Genomic DNA, 19,652 nt, shown 5'->3' with positions numbered 1-19,652 from the left:
GGCGCACGCTAAAGGGCTCTGCAGCTCGGTTGGCACACCTGTTCACAGCAGATGGGAAAGGCCATCCAGTCAGAGTGCAGAGGAGTTGAAAGGAGGTGCACTGTTGGGCAGGTATAAATGACCGCAGAAGATGCTAGTGCAACAGAGCATTTGTAAATAAACCCCTGGCGAATGGTTAGCAAAATGGTGAGGAATGCTAGTCCCGACACCTGGCAGGTAAATGCCTGTGTTGGATTTTTACTCCGCTGAAACAGGTCTCTTCGGGGGATGGATTATTCGTTCAGAAGCGGCCGGCAGGACGCGGTGGGGACACAGCGGCTTGAGAGGCGCAGAACTCCAGGCGGGATGTGGGAGGCGACTCCTGCGGCATGAACTCTGCTTACGAGAGTGTCGGGGTCACGTGGCAGTGGAGGCGGGGGACTTGCACAGCTTTCAAGCGCAGGTGTAAGGTACCCGGAGCCTGGCCCCTACGCTAAACATACACAGCTATGTGTTTAAATGACCTCCGTTGACTTCAGTGGGACTTAAGCATGTGTTTAATTGCTTTGCTGGATTCGAGCCTGAGTGTAAGACATGCACCTAACATTGACACGCACTCGTTACCATTAACGTATTGGGTCTGGCTGAGTCAACACCATTTACCTTTCCACAACGCCTATCAAGCTTGTCCTCAGCTCTCTCTGCTCACTTCCTGTGGAAAAGTGAGCCAAGCTCTCAACCCTCTTCAAGGCGGGCTGGGCCCAGAGTGTCTAAGAGATCTCCTGAAGCTGTGGGGTGAGGTCTGTGAATAACAATTCGGCTTCACTAGCACCAACGGTGCTTCAGGCGAAAAGGGTGAAGCTAGTCTGTGCCGGGGGTCGGCCCCCGCGTGAGGAACCAGCTCCCACAGAAACCAGGGCCAACCCCGAACCGCTCCACCTTCCTCGTGAAGTGCGCATTTGAAAAATGAGCTCAAAATCCCTCCTGGTCATGCAGTTCTTGCCCTGCTGAGAGGATGAGGGAGAGAATGAACCACATGTGATGGGCATTAGTTGTGTCACTCAGTGCATGATGGGACGGCGCTCGGGTACTACCTTGAGGAGGGTTGTCTGAGAACCTGTATAGACTAGATTGCCTTCTTTATTAGAAGGCAACTCCACAGAGCAAGAAACTCAAGCAAAAAATATTTTACATGTGTGGGGTTTCTTGTCAACTTCAAGCATATTTTAGATGTTGCTTTATCTCTTCCAGAATGTATTCAGGAAAGACTGACTCTGGGATTTAAGCCCTGACTTGGCATGGCCGGTGCCTAACTTGAAGCACATGAATAGTTCCACTGAAGTCTGTGGGATCATAACTAGCTGCCCCCAGTTGCGGGCAGCCGATGAGCCTGTTTGTGCCCCTGTTGATGTGAACCTGAGAAGGACCGAGGCTAAACAGTGAAATCTTGGGGCTTGTCGACATGGGGAGCTAAGCTGAATTTACAGCTTGTTAGTTCCAGTGCTTTAAACCCCTGCGTGGAGACGCTGTTGCAGAAGTAGTGTCCATAGTTCAGTTTAGCCTAATTCACTATAAGCTAAAGGCAGCTAAAGCCACTTCACTTCTGACATGAGGGCATCCTCATGGTTCTAATGAGATTTGAAGCACTGTGAATTCACACCTTTAGTTAGTTTGGCTTCACTCCCCTGGGGGGAGTCCTTTTAGAAGCAAGCTTGTCTCCATTTTCTTTTCCCATTTAAATCTAACTTTTATCTGATATCCTGGCCTGTGAGGAGACTTAGAAGGCCTTATGCTGTTTCCAGGGTCTTGTCAGGTTTGCTAAAGAAACAATGCACGTTTGTTTTTGACAGTGTACTGCTGTTACTGGTAGGTAAGTGCTGCAGGAGAAACCACATGGGTAAAGGCTTGTGTGCACTTGGAAACTTCCTGACATAGCTATTCTGGAATAACTCCCTGTGTGCAAGCTCTTATTCCAGAATAGTTTTTCAGTAAATTCCCAAAGGTAGACAAGCCCTTAGTCAACCAGAAGCAGACTGAAGGTAAACCAAAATAATCCTCACTTAAACTGAAATCAGATTGGCCGCTCAGACTTTTGCACTTGTTGACTACATCTTTCTAAAATTACAGCTTAAACTGAACTGATGCATCTTTCTGGAGACAAGCTTTTGGGATTAGCCCCTAAGGTTTGAATTGGAGAGCTCCTCAAGCAATGCCTAAGGCTGAGGGGAAGGAATGAAACCCAGAGAGGACTAAAACTTCTGCTCATCAGAAAAGCTGTGGAAAAGGCAGCCTCAAAGGTGCTGATTTGTAAATGGATCTCGTGACTCTGTGGTTAATGAGTGAACAATAATACTGAGCAGCATTTGCCATCTGTAGATGTCCCAACAGTTCACAAAGGTGGGTAAGTGTCTTCATCTCAATATATACAAGTAGGTAAAGTGAGGCACGGATTGCCCAAACTGTTACACAGTCAGTCCCAACTCAGAGCCAGGAACTTAAAAAGCCAAATCTCCTGAGTCCATCATGTGCCGTAAAACTTTCAGCTACCTCTAGTGGAAAAGAAGCACCGTGGGTGGGATCCCAGATGGCATTCTATATGTAAGGGGGATTTTATGAGCCTCAATGTCGCACACCAGGCTGATGAGCATTGCTTGTTGCATCTAGCATGTGTTGATGGCACCTGGGAATCTTTGTGTTTAGAGTGGGACTGCATGGGCAGAGCAGTGAACTTGGAACAAAGTCACTTACCCATAGTCAGTTAGATTTGCTTCCTTCCTGGCCCATCATCGTGTGTTCACGAGAAAACACTGCTAGTTATGCCAACCAGTTAAGGTACTCGAGGCCCAGGTATAGCCAAAACATCATCTTGCAAATGTAACGATCAGTGTGGCTCACTTCAAGGTGCTATTTTCAGAAGAGATGTGATTAAAAGTCATGTTTGGATTAGCTTTTGATTTAAACACATCTACTGTCCGTTGTCTGAATGCCAAATAGCCCTGGCTCAAATATAGAGGACAGTCCCGAGCAGTATTTGGAGTAGCTGTAGGTAGAGTGTAATCCACTAAAAGATAAACTGAGATCAGTACCTGGAATAATTAAATCGTATGTAAGAACATTAAATCAAGGTTAAGCTTTTAAAGAAGCTATTACTCGACTGAATTTTTTTTTCCTGTCTGTTAATCCAAAAAGGTTTATTTGCCAGCAAGAAAATGAGAGGTAAATTGAGAACGCGTAGTGTCCAGATAGACCATCCAGGAGATGGGGTACCAGTGCAACCCGTGGACCAAGACTTTAAGAAAAAAAGGTCCCCGAGCCTATATCTCGACCACTCGTTTAGGTGTCTGGTTTTCAAAATTGCTCGGCATCCAGCCCATCACCCCGTCCGCCCCCCACACCTGCTCGTTGTGCCTGTCTGAACTCGAGGTGTGTTAGTGATGGGTGATCTCTGATGGCATAGAGAAGGGCCCAAGTTCAGATGTCAGCCCAAACCCATCCTGGATGGTATGTAAAGTAAGGCTTGGCCTACACTTAAAAGTTAGGGCAGCATAACGATGGCATTTGGGTGTGAAAAATGCACACCCCCGAGTGACACCGCTATGCCAATCTCCCCTCCGGGGTATTTGCAGATGGGTCGATGGATGATTCTTCCCATGACCTAGCTACCACCGCTCGAGAGGGTGGATTACGTACGTTGATGGGGAAAACCTCTTCCATCACCGTAGGAAGTATCCCCCCTGCAGCTCCGTCGCTGTGTTGCCATAGCCCCTGTAGTGCAGACACCCGCCTGAGACCGGGAAGCTGATGAGAACCAGTATTATTTCAGTGCTTTCAGTCAGGCCAGAGGCTCTGAGGCCAGCCTTTCCCAGGGAGCCTCAGCCTTTCTGATCCCCTGGCAGTTGTGAGTTAAACTGTTGTGTAAACCCCCCAGGTGCTGTTTCTGGGCAAAGGTTCAGCTGGAAGGAGGCTGCGAGGAGCCGCCTGACAGCCGCTGCTCGTACGTGGGTGCTGCTGTGGCAGTGTTTGTTGGCATTCATCTAGCTTGAGAAATGCTGACTGGAGGCCCGGTGCTAGAAGTCTGATTCAGCAGAAACGTGCTCTTGGGAGGCTGGTGTGACACTGTGCTCTTGGTGTTCCTCGAGCCCGCTGCACGTTTGGCCCTTTGTTATGCTCGTGCCCTATGGTAGACTGTCTTTAGTATCCCTTAGCGCATTTGAAGGGAGCGTCACTAAAAGGAGCTCTCTCTCTCTCCTTGCCTGTCAGTGTCCATTAGTCGCTTGCTTGTGGGTTGCTTCCTCCATTGTGCCTAGTGTCCAAAGTAAGGACAACAGTGCCTTGATGAGGAACAGGCTGCTGGCAAACATACTTCCTTGGAATATGTCCCATCCTTTTGTGGGAGTATCTGTCTGGGAACGAACCATGTAAGTGATTAGGGAGAATGGTCATTGATAGGACAGTGGGGGGCTTTTAATAGCTACGTGGGCACATTACAAACTCACTGAGGCTTAATGAGGATGGACATACTGGGAGAAAAATAGCCCAGAATGAAAGGGGTCTCCCAAACCCATTGGGATTGACCAGTGTGGTCGGTCTCTGGGCGGCGTAAGTGCCATAGCCCCGTGCTTAAAATCCTAGAACCATGGGGTTAGAAGGGACCGCAAGAGCCATCTAGTCTAACCCCCTGCCAGGATGCGGGGTTTATGTCATGTCTAAACCATCCAAGACAGATGGCTGTCCAGTCTCCTCTTGAAAACCTCCAGGGAAGGAGCTTCCATGACCTCCCTAGGCAGTCTGTTCGTGTCCCACTGTTCTCACAGTTAGGAAGTTTTTCCTGAGATTTAATCGAAATCTGCTCTGCTCTAATTTGAACCCACTGCCTCTTGTCCTGCCCTCTTTGGCAAGAGAGAACAATTTTTCTCCATCTTTTTTTTTATGGCAGCCTTTCGAGAATTTGAAGACCGCTGTCATGTCCCCCCTCATTATCTCCTCTTTTCCAAACTAAACATACCCAGTTCCTTCAGCCTTTGCTCATCTGGCTTGTGTTCCATCCCTTTGATCATCTTTGTCACTCACCTCTGGATCCTTTCCAGCTTCTCTACATCCTTTCTAGAGAATGGTGACCAAAACTGGACACAGTAGAGTAGAGCGGTCTGTAACCTCGCGTGACTTGCATGCTGTGCCTCTGTTAATGCAACCTAAAATTGTACTTGCTTTTTGCAACAGCATCACATTTGCAACTGCAGTTTTAAGCATCTGAGTGACCAGAGCCCAGTGAGGGATGCTTTCAATTCTCTGCACAAACAGCTGTAAGGCATCCAGGTTTACAGTGACAGATACGATATGAGTGCGGCAGCAGGCTTCTTCTCATCAGACGTCTAGTGTCTGTAGCCTTGGACTGAAATACACATTGTGGCCATTCTGAACTTTCACGATGCCAAGAAACAGCCTGAAGCAGGGCTCTTGTCCAAGCTCCTGAGCAAAGACCAAATGAATCTCCGGGCGGGGGGAGTACTTAACCTGCGAATCTTTGACCAAAAGGTTGTTAATGTTAAAGAGGGCTTGTAAGCCAAGGTTCCAGGACACTGATTATTCAGCCATCATTGAAGTACTTCCCTGGCTACGCATACAGCAGGGGGTGAGAATTTATGACAATGTCTTTTTAGAATAATCACTGTTTCTGTAGCTTCAAGGCCATGCATGCAGGTGTGCATGCACCCCAAAGGGGCCGACTCTGTGCATTGTTGTTCAGGGTCTTTGCTAGTATCGCCAACAACTGAGGAAACTGTCTGCAGAGGCTGTAAATGTCTTCAAAGATTAGACACCGCAGCAGGAATTATGGCCCACTGGATAGGGCATAAAATGGGACATCAGGAATCCTGGGTTAAAGGCCTTGCTTGGACTGATTTACTTTGGTGTTGGGCAAGTCAGTTAATCTCTGGGCAGGATATTCAAAAGCACTCAGCACTGCCCAAATGCTGTTCCTGTTGAAGCTGGAAGGAGTTCTCCTGCTGACCTCAATGGGAGCAGAGTTAGGCCATCAAGCGCTTCTGAAGAATCCCACCCTCAGTGTCCAAGTTTCCTTGTCTGTAAAAATGTGGATAGAGATACTTATTTTACCCTCTTCTTGTAAAGTCTTTTGGGGGTCTGTGGATTATAAATGCTCTATACTCAGCATTTGTGTGTTCATTGTCAGTCGATAATTCCAGCAAATTCCTAGGGCAAATTTTTAGCAGGCTAAGACAGGTGTTACTAGGTGGTGCTGTTACACTTAATTCTCCACGTTTCTTTCCTCTGTGTGTGAACAAATGGTTAGTCTTGGGAAGACATGCTGTGTATTATGCAAGATTCTCAGTAGAGGGAATTGTGCAAGCAGCAGGAAAGTTTGCACTCTGCCTTGGTCTCTTATTAGAGTGAATTCTTGAGGTGAGGTTGCTTCCTAGGAAGTGGGCACAGGAGCTTGGCTGAGGTTCCAGGAAGCAGTGGCTTCCTGCATGCTGTTTGTGACTGCCTCTATTCCAGGACTGCTGTATGTTTGTAAATAAAGCAACTTCCACTTAGGGTACACCCAGACTCCACGTCACTGACTTATCCTCTGCTGGGGAGCTGACTTGTGAGGTCCTGGATGCCTGCTAATGCTCGGCAAAGGACAGTGCTGGTGTCAGAAGGGGCAGTACGACCTTCCTGTGGACATGGAAGTTTTTGTGTGTCCAGGGAATCAAAGCTGTGGCTGCCAGTGGTATTTAGGATTTCAGTACCTGCTGATCGGTATTGAAAACAGCTGTGGGCACTAGTGTACGCAGGCATCAGAAAGGGTTGTTGTGTTTTTTTGAGTATTCTATGTGCTGGGCACCTCCCCTGCAAGGAAGGTAGGAGGTCCTTATCCTGAGGAGCGTCCAGCTCTGATCTGACAGGACTGCAAGTGAGGGTCATGAATGGACAAGGAGAGGAGGAGGATGGTCAGAGCTCCCCTTTCCTCCGTAGGGTGTGGCCACGCCTTCCTGGTTTGATTCCTTTATTAAGAAACAGTCTTTGTTTCGTGTTTGGTTTCTAAGGGCTGCGGCAGATGGGAACTTTCAAGGGGAGTTTGAATGCACCAGGTGAGGTGGCTTGGATAGTGGGCAGGGGGGATTGCAGACATAGGAGGCGGCATGGAAGAAGCTACCGAGGTGCCTGTGGAAGGAGGAGGTGACAGATAGGCATCCCGGGTGAGACTGGCTGCAGTGCTGAAGGAGAATAGATCAGAGATGTGAGCGGGGCAGGCTGATGCAGGGCTTTGAAGGCAGGGATATTTATCGCCTGGTGGAAGCAATGACCCTAGCCAGTGCTGAATAACTCTAAAATCATCCAAAGAAAATTCTGTTTACTCTCACTCTGCACCCCCAACATGTAGTTTCCCAAACACCCAAGATTGTAGGAAAATCATGGCCTGGGCAATGCTAGGTCTGAGTTTTACTAGGGCATCCTGGTAGAGGGAGGAATAGCTCAATGGTTTGAGCATTGGCTTGCTAAACCCAGGGTTTTGAGTTCAATCCTTGAGGGGGCCATTTAGGGATCGGGGGCAAAAATTGGGGATTGGTTCTGCTTTGAGCAGGGGGCTGGACTAGATGACCTCCTGAGGTCCCTTCCAACCCTGATATTCTATGATTCTAAGTAGCAGCTCAATGAAAATCTTATAAAAAGAGGTTAAAAATAGTCGCTTAAGAAGTGGCTGGAGCTGGGAGGGACCTGTGGTTTCATTTTAAGCTTGAGGGATGTAGAGATCTTCTCCAAATGGATCTGAATTCTGAAAGAGTTTAGAGGGTTTACAAAGTTCAAGCTTCTTCTTCCTTTTAAACCCACCTCTCCCCCCAAAAACCATTCCAGAAACCACCTGCTCCATTCCCACAGAGCCCCCCAGATTCTATGCAGCTAGAGCCCTGTGCCACCAGTAAGATTTCTGCAGGCTTCATGGCCTTGTTCAGAGTTGGTGGTGTTGGAGAGGATGATCCCATTTTTGAAGAAGTGGAAAAAGGGAGTTGTTCCCTCTTCTACCCTCTGAGGTTTCCATGAAATGGCTCTTCCTGTCACTTGCTGTGGCCATGATAAATCACACGCCCACCCACCAGCTTGGTTTCCAGTACGACTTCATTGTGACTGAAAATAGCTCATTGTTGGAATGAAATGAGTGACTTATCCTAGCGTTTCTCTGAAGCTGTTTCCACCTATTCTCCATGCCTGGAGTGATCAGGGGGCTCAGTCTGGCATCCCAGGCATGCAGCTGGGTGAATCTCTAGTGCTTTCTCTTGCATACCTTCCCCTTTCTCTCTCAAGGAAGGGGCTGGTTTCCCAGCCTTACTGATGGGAACAGGCAGTGAGCTGCTCTCTGGTGTGACAGCGATTGGTCACAGCTAAGCATGGCCTGCTTCTTTTTACCAAGACAAAGAATGTGTTCTCTGGGGGAGATGGACAGAGCTCTGAACCTCTGTGACTGAATGAGTGAAATCCACCCTGTTCCAGTGTTGCCTGATTTAGGGTGTGCTAATATTAATTCAATTGATCTATTTTATTTTATTTTAATTGATATTAATAATTAATATTAATTAGTATGGGTCTTATGCTCGCCAATCTGGTTGATCAGAAGATAAAAGTTCTTGTTCCGAGTCAGGCTCCACAGAATTTACAGAGGTCCCGTGGGGGTATGACGGGAAGCTCACACTGAGACAGATATGACCTTAAAGACTTTTTATTAAAATCAGTAATAGAAAGTAAGTGGTAAAATAACCAGAGTTACAAAGTTGCATCTGACGAAGTGGGTATTCACCCACGAAAGCTTATGCTCAAATAAATTTGTTAGTCTCTAAGGTGCCACAAGTCCTCCATTTCTTTTTCTGGATACAGACTAACCCGGCTTCTACTCTGAAACCTGTCACCTTACCTGATCACTCCCGTTACAGTATGTATGGTAACACCCATTGTTTCATGTTCTCTGTGTATATAAATCTCCCCACTGTATTTTCCACTGAATGCATCCGATGAAGTGAGCTGTAGCTCACGAAAGCTTATGCTCAGATAAATTGGTTAGTCTCTAAGGTGCCACAAGTCCTCCTTTTCTTTTTGCAGTTAAGGTGAGCTATTACCAGCAGGAGAGTGGGGAGGGGGCGGGGGGAGAAACCTTTTGTAGTGATAATCAAGGTGGGCCATTTCCAGCAGTTGACCAGTAAAAGAGTAAATGGACACAAATCAGACGTCAAGAATTATAACATTCAAAAACTAGTTGGAGAACACTTCAGTCTCTTTGGTCACTCGATTACAGACCTAAAAGTGGCAATCCTTCAACAAAAAAACTTCAGAAACAGACTCCAACGAGAGACTGCTGAATTGGAATTAATTTGCGAACTAGATACAATTAACTTAGGCTTGAGTAAAGACTGGGAGTGGATGGGTCATTACACAAAGTAAAACTATTTTCCCCATGTTTATTTCCCCCCCCCCCCCCCCCCCCGTTCCTCAGACGTTCTTGTCAACGGCTGGAAATGGCCCACCTTGATCATCACTACAAAAGTTTCCGCCCCCCTCCCCCCTGCTGGTAATAGCTCACCTTAAGCGATAACTCTGGTTACAGTGTGTATGGTAATACCCATTGTTTCATGTTCTCTGTATATATAAATCTCCCCACTGTATTTTCCACTGAATGCATCCGATGAAGTGAGCTGTAGCTCATGAAAGCTTATGCTCAAATAAATTTGTTAGTCTCTAAGGTGCCACAAGTCCTCCTTTTTCTTTTTGCGGATACAGACTAACACGGCTGCTACTCTGAAAATTGCATTACTGCTATTCAAAAGATACATACTATTGTATAGTATTATATGCAACAAAGCTTTGGTTAATATACTCACACCCTTCCTTGATAACCTGGTGGTAAGAGACACAGGACCAGCCTTGCGGTTCAGGTTTCTCAATTCTTGAGTGAGGGATGCAGTGCTTAGACGAAACTAATGCTAAGAGCTATTAAAGAGAACTTAGGGTTTACTTGACAAACTTAAACTTAAAATCAAAACCTAATAAACTAAGAATAAAACTTAGGGAGACCAAGCTTAGCCTAGTTCCCTTGAAACTTAGTTTAAGAAAAACAAGTATAGCCTACTAATAGTAACAGGTTTCAGAGTAACAGCCGTGTTAATCTGTATTCGCAAAAAGAAAAGGAGGACTTGTGGCACCTTAGAGACTAACCAATTTATTTGAGCATAAGCTTTCGTGAGCTACAGCTCACTTCATCAGATGCATACTGTGGAAAATACAGAAGATGTTCTTATACATACAAACCATGAAAAAATGGGTGTTTACCACTACAAAAGGTCTTCTCTCCCCCACCCCACTCTCCTGCTGGTTTGTATGTATAAGAACATCTTCTGTATTTTCCACAGTATGCATCCGATGAAGTGAGCTGTAGCTCACGAAAGCTTATGCTCAAATAAATTGGTTAGTCTCTAAGGTGCCACAAGTCCTCCTTTTCTTTCTACTAATAGTAGTAGTCCTAGTAGATAGATAGAATAAAATAAAATAGAAAGGAGTGAGTGAAAGTAAGTAAGATAGAGTAAGTGAGAATGGAGTACTCTCTCGAGGTGGGTCACCTCTTTTATAGGGCAAAGTGCCAGAAATCCTTCCTCCTATGCCCAAATTTCATTCCTCACCCACAAAAGGTTACCCCATAGACTAGTATATTTGTGCGTATTGATGACCGGTATATATGCACATAAGTTTCCTTGTGGTGTACCTGTTAAGTCTGTGGGTACAACATTGAAAACCTCCCCCCCATGCCATTCTCCATTGTCTGTTGGTCTAGATAAAAGGTCATAGACGTGTGTGGATACTTATCTATTTAGGTAACAAGATATAGGTCAACTTCTTTTCTGGGTAAAAGGTCTTCATATAGATGTGCTAACTTTGCCTTCGCTTAACATACAGGACGTGACCTGTAGGTCTCTTGCATTACAGCCAAACTTACTTTAATATAAATCTATAAACCTATTACAATAAACCTAATAGTTAAACTATAAGAAAAGGTCGATCTATCGATATATATAATATGCAGGCAAGCAGGTTAGTCCTATAGGCTACACCAGGGGGACCCAGCACTGCAGAGGTTCAGCGTCGCTTAGCCTGTATACGAGCGTACTGCACCCAAAAGCTAGTGCAGACACTCCCGAGAGAGAGCGGGGCTGTGGAATCCTCTGGGGGCAAACAGAATTCCTTGCCTGGGGCTGCCTGGGGAAGGTTTTTACTGGGCTGTGAGTTTTTAGCCTTTGTTTGGCTGCTCATTATACACCTGACTCAGCTGTATTTTGAGGGATGGAAGGGTACCAAGCCAGTTTTGGAAGTGCTGGGATCAGATCACTCACAGGCCGCCTTTAAACATGTTGGGGCAGGTGGCACATGAACGCTTCCAGCTGTAGAGCAGTCTTTCTCACACGGGGGGTCCCGATCCAAAAAGAGGTTTCCAAGCTATTGTAGGGGGGGTCACGAGATGGTGTGGTATTGCCACCCTTACTTCTGTGCTGCTCCGGGTAGAGGCGCTGCCTTCAGAGCTGGTGGCAGGAGAGCGGCAGCTGCTGGCGGGGCGCCCAGCTCTGAAGGCAACGCCACCCCAGCATCAGTACAGAAGTAAGGGCGGTGTGGTAAGGTACTCCTGCAACCTCCTTCCCCACCCCCAGCAGTGTCCTCTATGTGAGACCTTGAAATATGCTCACCCTGCTTTACACTTTTTGAAAGGCTTCAGTGCCTTTGACCTCAGGGATAATTATTTATTTAGTGTGTGCATAGTCGTCTAGCCAAGCGATGGCATCTTCAGTGGTGTGATGCAGCTCTTCTAGGTCACTAGGCCATTATCTTCTGGGGGTAATGATTACGTGCTTCATTTAGTGCTCCTATGAGTACGTAGAGTAATTTGCTATCACTTTTTTTGGAGGGGGGTCGTCAAAGCCTGAAATATTTTCAAAGGAGGGCCCCAGCAAAAATAGCTTGAGAACCCCTACTGCAGAGACTTTTTTTGCTCTGGGTGAGCTGTGCCCAAGGCTATTGTCCTTCTCCTGAACCGTCCTTAGCACTTGAATTTGTCCCCTGCCCAGCTGCTCACAGAGCTCAGGGGAATAGCACGCTTGGTGAGAGTAGAGGAGTAGGCATCTCTGGACTTAGTTTTGCGGGCGGATAGGGTAGGTTCCAAATGCCCTGGCACCATGTAGAGGCTCTAAAAGGAATGTCTTGCTTGGGCCAACTGTACTGAATCTTCTCTGATTTCGTTTTAAGCTAAGCAAGTTCAGGCCTGGTTCAAAGTGCTTGGAGAGGTAAGAGTGTAAACCAGCCAGTTCGGTAGCAGAGATACTGGGATCATTGCTTGCTTTCAGCTCCCAGCGACTACAGAGTCCAAAGTGCAGCATGAGACCTGGGCTTGATTCCTGCTCCCTAGTATTTCCATGACTAAAACGACGACTACGTAGCCTGCAGCCATACTTTCTCCATGCTGTGATCTTGTCAGAGCTCTTAAGCTAACCGAGATAGGGCCTGGTCAGACCTTGGGTGGCTGACTTTCCAAGGGAAAAGACAAATCAGAGGCGCACCATGATTGCATTCCTCAATGCAGCTGTATTTTAGTCTCCATTTAGAGGCTTTTCTGTGGCACTCATCCCTGTAGTCACCGAGCAGCTCACATGCATTGATAAAGCTGTCCTCCTACCCCGTGAGGCAGGGAATTATTTTTAAACCCATTATACAGATGCAACACTTAAGGTTGGCCAATACTGAACACTCAGGTCAATATAGCTACAGCGGTGAGGGGGAGGAAAAATCTTCATCTCTTCACTCCGTAGCTGTGGCGACCTACCCTCTGGTGTAGATGCAGCCAGGTCAATGGATGAATGTTTCCATAGACCTGCCTGCTGCCACTCAGGGAGCTGGAGTTCTTACAGCAATGGGAAAGCCACTTGCGTCACACAAAATTCAGAGGGAACCATTGACTGTGCTCCTCCTGTCTAACCGCTCTGATACGTGGAGGAGTCGGGGTCTCTGAACACTCAGACTAACAAGGGGCTAATCAACACTTCTGCCACAGAGTTCTTTCTGTATTGTAGGTGAGAACTGCCTCCCATAGTCTACCTTCTTTGCGTCAGTGCTAACTATATGTCCCCAGGTTAGGGTTATAATAGATGCAGGGTGTGGAAGCGCGATTAAGAACAGCCTGTGGTTAGCTTCTCCACCCCGTCCTGCTGAATGTAATTGTCTCCTCCCGGTGCACCCTGATGGGCGTGGGGCTGATTCGCACAACAGTTGTTAATTTATGCCTTGCAGCAGCAGATCCAGGCCAGATGCCTCTGCTCTTCTTGTTACTTTCCTGTTAGCTAATAATCGCACATTGGCAAGCGCTAGGCCCAGTCTGCACACGGCGCGGGGACGGGGTGGGGGAGGTAGCTCGTTCCACAGTCTCTCACGATCCCTTGGAGCAAGGCATCTGTTCACTTGGCGTGGGCACAATAAGGACCCACCCTCTGTTTCCTTTCTTGGAGCTTTGTCCCAGTTTCTGTGGCTTTTCTTTTTAACAGACCAGTTTCTGGAGTCGCACGTTTGCTGTAACTTCTGTTGATTCAGTTTTTCACACTCAGGCCTTTGTGGAGTCACTTGGCATGAACAGTGCTCCTTAGACGTCCCCTCTCTTCCTAGTTGGGAGGGATGTCCCCTACGTGCCTACCTGTCCCCTGGGTGCTAGGGATTCTTAAGGGGCCCTGCTCCCCAGAGCTCCTAATGTTGTGGTCTCTGTAGCCGCCGGAGTCCGTAACTTCCCTTCAGGCAGTTGCTGCTAATGCAGGAGTCTACCTGGTTAGGGTTCTCCCTGCAGGTAGGAAGAGTGTCTCTTTCAATCGAGGCCCTAAACACTCCCCTCCCCGCATTCCTGGTTGCTCTTCCTTCAAAAAGATCAAGACAGGCCATTTATTGGTCCTGACCAGTAACTTCATGAATCAAGTGCCTATTTGTGGGTAGAACAGCACTCTTAAGCAATTCTAGGTCACCCCCGTCGCCCATGTTGTCAGTGTTACGGGGCACAGGAATAGCGGAGTAAGGCAGTACATCGAGACTTAGTACATCGAGAGAGAGACTTAGTACATCGAGACTCAGTACATCGAGACTCAACGGGCCAACGAGGAATTGGACGTACGGCACTGGGGCAGTGTTCATGTTGTCAGAACAACCTTTGCTTTTGGAGCTCCCTACTCTGAGTGAGTGCCTGATCTCGCTATCTTAATGCTGCCTTAATGTTAGGATTTTGTGTTTGTGTTTTTAGGCCTTGAAGGAGAACTGAACCCTATAATTCAGAGGTAATCGGCTCATAAACCTTAAAGGCTCATCTGCCTTTGCCAGCAGAGCTGGGAAATTCCATGCCCGAACAGCTATGCACTTTGCTAGCAAATGTGATGTGCCCATCCTAGAATTTCTGACGCTGCCATACTTTCAGACATGCCTAACTGTATTCTAAAACTAGATTTTTATTTCAAATTTTGAGAATCACATACTGCTAATGTAATGTGTGACAAGTGTAACACTTTTGTGCATTACCATAGCAACTACAAGTGCCAGTCCTGGCTTAGGACCCTGGTGTGTTAGGCATTATACACAAACAGAAGGAAAAAAGTCCCTTGCCACTGGAGTTTTTCTGTTTGAAATGAAGGTAGCTAGAATATATATATTTTTCTGAACTGGGAACAGTGTGTTTAACCTCCCAGAATTCAAACAGCTAACAAGATTTTACTCAAACATCACCCCTCAAAATCCTCTTATGGGCCAAAGTCATGCTGAAGAAACTGGGCTCTTATGGGCCAAAGCTAAACTGGAGAGTAACAATTTCTACACCCATTTTCACTTTGTGACTCAGTCTCCCTTCCAGTCCTTTAATGCCCATGTGGCTGCTATCCTACCCCCTTTAACAAACCAGCTAACTTGAGGTACGGAGGATTTCAGGGACAGTGAGGCTCAGTCCCCTGTCAGCTCCCAGTCCTCTGCTCTAACCACTGACATTTGCTAAAGCAGAAGTCCCAAAGGGAATGCAACTGCTGGCTTCGTGGTATGATAGCCAAACTTTCGATTGCACCATGGAGAGGGTGGGCAGCCCTGGTCTTTGTCCATTGTGTCAATAGGAGGGATGGAGAGGAAGAAACCCAGGCCTGTGGGCTGGTTGGAATCCTCATAGACCAACTTGCAGACACTTCTTCAGATCGGCCTGTCTATCCCTGTAGGTTCCAAGGTCTCTCAGCACCTTAGTAGTCACAGCTGGGAACAGATCGAGCTCTCCTGTTCTCTGGTCTAGAGAGAGCAAACTTTTTTTCATATATGCATGTGGTTCTGAGCATTTGCATTAGTATTCTGTCTCTTGATTGAATTCTTTGAATGTCAGATGTTTGACCTGTACTTTTTTTAATGGGGGCGGGAATAAAACTTGTTTGAGATCGCCATCCAACAGGTGTTTAGCTAGCTATGCTGGGGTTCCGTCGCAAGTTGTTGGTCTAGGTGCAGGAATTGCTGGGTGATCTTCTCTGGCCTGTTATATGAGAGGTCAGACTAGCTGGCTATAATAATCCATTGTGTCCGTGAAGTCTATGAACCATGTTATAGAATAATGAAACACAAACTTGTATTTCATTTGCTCTTTTGTCAAATGCGCTGTGACTGTGTGTGACAGACTAGCGTGCGTATAATTGCTTTATTACTGGCTCTGGTGCTGTAGAATTACAGGACATGTGCTAGTTGACCTGGGAGGAGAGTGCTTTTTATGGCATTATAAACTCTACAAAGGACCAGGTTAACACTGCTGCACAGAGTATACTGCCAGAGATTTAGCCCTCTGTGACCCTGAAGAAATTCAGTGATTTGTCTCCGAGGTTCTTAGTTAAGGTCCCCTGGTGCCCATATCTATGTTAGTCAATGCTCCTCTGGCAGAATGAGTGTATCCCGGCTAATTGTACCATTCAGTGCCTGGGTAAGCATTTTTGCATCAGCAGTGAGTGGAAGGCTTGTAGAGATGGCGGCTCTGTTCGCACAGTCTGGAAGACTGAGCTAAATTTGCAACAGGATGGTCCAATAAAGACTGTTAGAAACCAAGGCCGTGCACAGTGATGGATCGCCTGCCTGCCTTGGGCTGGGACGTTCAATCAGAAAAAGGCTGAAGCACATGGCTAGGTGTTCGGGGGTCTGAAGGTCTCTTCCCAGCTCTGCTGTGGGCTGCGTATGACACCTAGGAGACAAGCCGCTTAGTCTCTCTGGGCCTCGGTTTCCCCATGCGTGAAACTGACATGCTGCCCCCACCAGGCTGGATTAGTTGTTTGTGACGATGCTTTGAGATCCTCAGCTGAGAAGTGCAGAGTATTGTTGCTGCTTTAAATGGTCTCAAGGAAAATATTTTTCCCTGTGACACCAGAGGGGTGCCAGGTGTTCGGTCTCAGGTTGCGAACGATAGAGGGTCATCATAACACTCCACCCTTCGGAAGAGGTTATTGAGCCAGCTTATTCTGGAGCCTGGATTTTATCCTAGGAATGTCATTCTGTGTACAGAAATTCTCAAAGTACAGAAAACACTGATTTAAATCAGGGCATTTATCTCCATTCAGTCTGTGCCAATCCCAGTAGGTTGCACTTTTACCCTTTAGAAATTTCAGCTTCCTTCTATTCTTCCAAAGCTCTGCACCTCCTTTTCCATTTCTGCTGCTATGAATCGCGTTCCCAGGACTGTAAAGCACTCTTCTCTCTCGCCCTGTGAAGAAGCAACTTTCACTGCACTGATTTGAGGACTACTCTGATACAGGCACATTGTACTGTTCTTAAGTGGAGGGTTTAGCCTGTACTTTCTTCTTTAGTTGGGATTTTTGCCAAATATCCTTTTTCCTATATTTATTCTGGTGAAGAGAAAATTGGTGGGAACAAGGCTGTAGCAGTAGATGCTCCAAGTTTCTGACTGTTTTGTCATGGTTAGAAAGTCTCTCTGATCCCCTCCTGTTAATAACTTTTCCCTTTCTCCCATATCCCCAACCTCTGCTTTCTCAATGTCTGCATAGAGACTACACTAAGGCCCCAATCCAGCGAAGCACATGCTGAATATAATGGGGCTACGCATGCTTAAAGCTTAGCATGTGTTTAGGTGCCATGGTGGATCGAGGGCTAATTCAAGAAACCTTTTTAATCGACCACCGTGTGTATTTTTTGTGTAGTTTTCTATTGAGGAGTTCTCAATATAGATTATGCAAAGTATGTGAATACTTGAACCAGTTTCCAGAATAGCTTTGTTATTTCAGACCTTGTGACAGAATGGATTTCACCAGTTTCTGCAATGGACAAGTGCAGTTACACCCACCCTGGGTTTTATATATCCACTGACTCAATAGTTTATTGGTGGTGAAGCCTGGATGGTATAACTAAAACCAATGGGAAGGGGCCTTTTGGAAATCATTAAAGCAGTCCCACTAAACTCATAGAGGATGAATTTTCAAAGGTACCTGGTCTGTATTTAGCCACCTGAATATCTATTTTAGCATTGACTTTCAATGGGATTTGAGCAGCTAAATCACTTCATAGAATCATAGAATATCAGGGTTGGAAGGGACCTCAGGAGGTCATCTAGTCCAACCCCCTGCTCAAAAGCAGGACCCATCCCCAATTAAATCATCCCAGCCAGGGCTTTGTCAAGCCTGACCTTAAAAACTTCTAAGGAAGGAGATTCCACCACCTCCCTAGGCAACGCATTCCAGTGTTTCACCACCCTCCTAGTGAAAAAGTTTTTCCTAATATCCAACCTAAACCTCCCCCACTGCAACTTGAGACCATTACTCCTTGTCCTGTCCTCTTCCACCACTGAGAATAGTCTAGAACCATCCTCTCTGGAACCACCTCTCAGGTAGTTGAAAGCAGCTATCAAATCCCCCCTCATTCTTCTCTTCTGCAGGCTAAACAATCCCAGTTCCCTCAGCCTCTCCTCATAACTCATGTGTTCCAGACCCCTAATCAGTTTTGTTGCCCTTCGCTGGACTCTTTCCAATTTATCCACATCCTTCTTGTAGTGTGGGGCCCAAAACTGGACACAGTACTCCAGATGAGGCCTCACCAATGTCGAATAGAGGGGGACGATCACGTCCCTCGATCTGCTCGCTATGCCCCTACTTATACATCCCAAAATGCCATTGGCCTTCTTGGCAACAAGGGCACACTGCTGACTCATATCCAGCTTCTCGTCCACTGTCACCCCTAGGTCCTTTTCCGCAGAACTGCTGCCTAGCCATTCGGTCCCTAGTCTGTAGCAGTGCAGTGGGTTCTTCCGTCCTAAGTGCAGGACCCTGCACTTATCCTTATTGAACCTCATCAGATTTATTTTGGCCCAATCCTCCTAATTTGTCTAGGTCCCTCTGTATCCTATCCCTGCCCTCCAGCGTATCTACCACTCCTCCCAGTTTAGTATTATCCGCAAACTTGCTGAGAGTGCAATCCACACCATCCTCCAGATCATTTATGAAGATATTGAACAAAACCGGCCCCAGGACCGACCCTTGGGGTACTCCACTTGACACCGGCTGCCAACTAGACATGGAGCCATTGATCACTACCTGTTGAGCCCGACAATCTAGCCAACTTTCTACCCACCTTATAGTGCATTAATCCTACCCATCATTTTTATTTTTAATCATAATTCACTGAACTGAGAGCTTTAATCCTCGATTCTCTTTCCCTTTCCTCCTGGCTCTGGGAGGAGCTGGATGCCACTTGCTCTGCAATAATTTTGTTTTAATGTTTGCAGTTTTTTCCACATTAGCTGTGTCTGGTTGAGTTTCTTTGGAAGCGCCAAATCCTCAGCCCTGGTCTACACTAGGACTTTAGATCGAATTTAGCAGCGTTAAATCGATTTAAACCTGCACCCGTCCACACAATGAAGCCCTTTATTTCGACTTAAAGGGCTCTTAAAATCGATTTCCTTACTCCACCCCTGACAAGTGGATTAGCGCTTAAATCGACGTTGCCGGCTCGAATTTGGGGTACTGTGGACACAATTCGATGGTATTGGCCTCCGGGAGCTATCCCAGAGTGCTCCATTCTGACCGCTCTGGACAGCGCTCTCAACTCAGATGCACTGGCCAGGTAGACAGGAAAAGAACCGCGAACTTTTGAATCTCATTTCCTGTTTGGCCAGCGTGGCAAGCTGCAGGTGACCATGCAGAGCTCATCAGCAGAGGTGACCATGATGGAGTCCCAGAATCGCAAAAGAGCTCCAGCATGGACTGAACGGGAGGTACGGGATCTGATCGCTGTTTGGGGAGAGGAATCCGTGCTATCAGAACTCCGTTCCAGTTTTCGAAATGCCAAAACCTTTCTGAAAATCTCCCAGGGCATGAAGGACAGAGGCCATAACAGGGACCCGAAGCACTGCCGCGTGAAACTGAAGGAGCTGAGGCAAGCCTACCAGAAAACCAGAGAGGCGAACGGCCGCTCTGGGTCAGAGCCCCAAACATGCCGCTTCTATGATGAGCTGCATGCCATTTTAGGGGGTTCAGCCACCACTACCCCAGCCGTGTTGTTTGACTCCTTCAATGGAGATGGAGGCAATACAGAAGTAGGTTTTGGGGACGAAGAAGATGATGAGGAGGAGGTTGTAGATAGCTCACAGCAAGCAAGCGGAG

General features: G+C 46.9%; 1 protein-coding gene across 6 annotated transcripts in view; it reads left to right on the top strand.

Annotated features, from left to right (window-relative positions):
- The window catches only part of SH3BP4 (SH3 domain binding protein 4), a 142,718-nt gene that overhangs the window by 35,320 nt on the left and 87,746 nt on the right, over window positions 1–19,652 (top strand). For 2 of the 6 annotated variants that reach the window (XM_075118177.1, XM_075118176.1), the window contains one exon: window positions 2,107–2,380. The exons of 3 other annotated variants lie outside the window; for them this stretch is intronic. In XM_075118177.1, coding sequence (XP_074974278.1) covers window positions 2,356–2,380 — 25 coding nt within the window. In that variant the 5' untranslated portion in view covers window positions 2,107–2,355. Of the gene's footprint in view, window positions 1–2,106; window positions 2,381–19,652 lie in introns of those variants that run through there. One more of the 6 variants, XM_075118174.1, reaches the window with a different exon arrangement.

This window comes from Caretta caretta, chromosome 11 (genome assembly GCF_965140235.1).
Source record: "Caretta caretta isolate rCarCar2 chromosome 11, rCarCar1.hap1, whole genome shotgun sequence".
Lineage (NCBI taxonomy): Eukaryota > Metazoa > Chordata > Testudines > Cheloniidae > Caretta > Caretta caretta.
The sequence above is the reverse complement of the archived record's forward strand: the minus strand, read 5'-3'. Positions and strand labels throughout refer to the sequence as shown.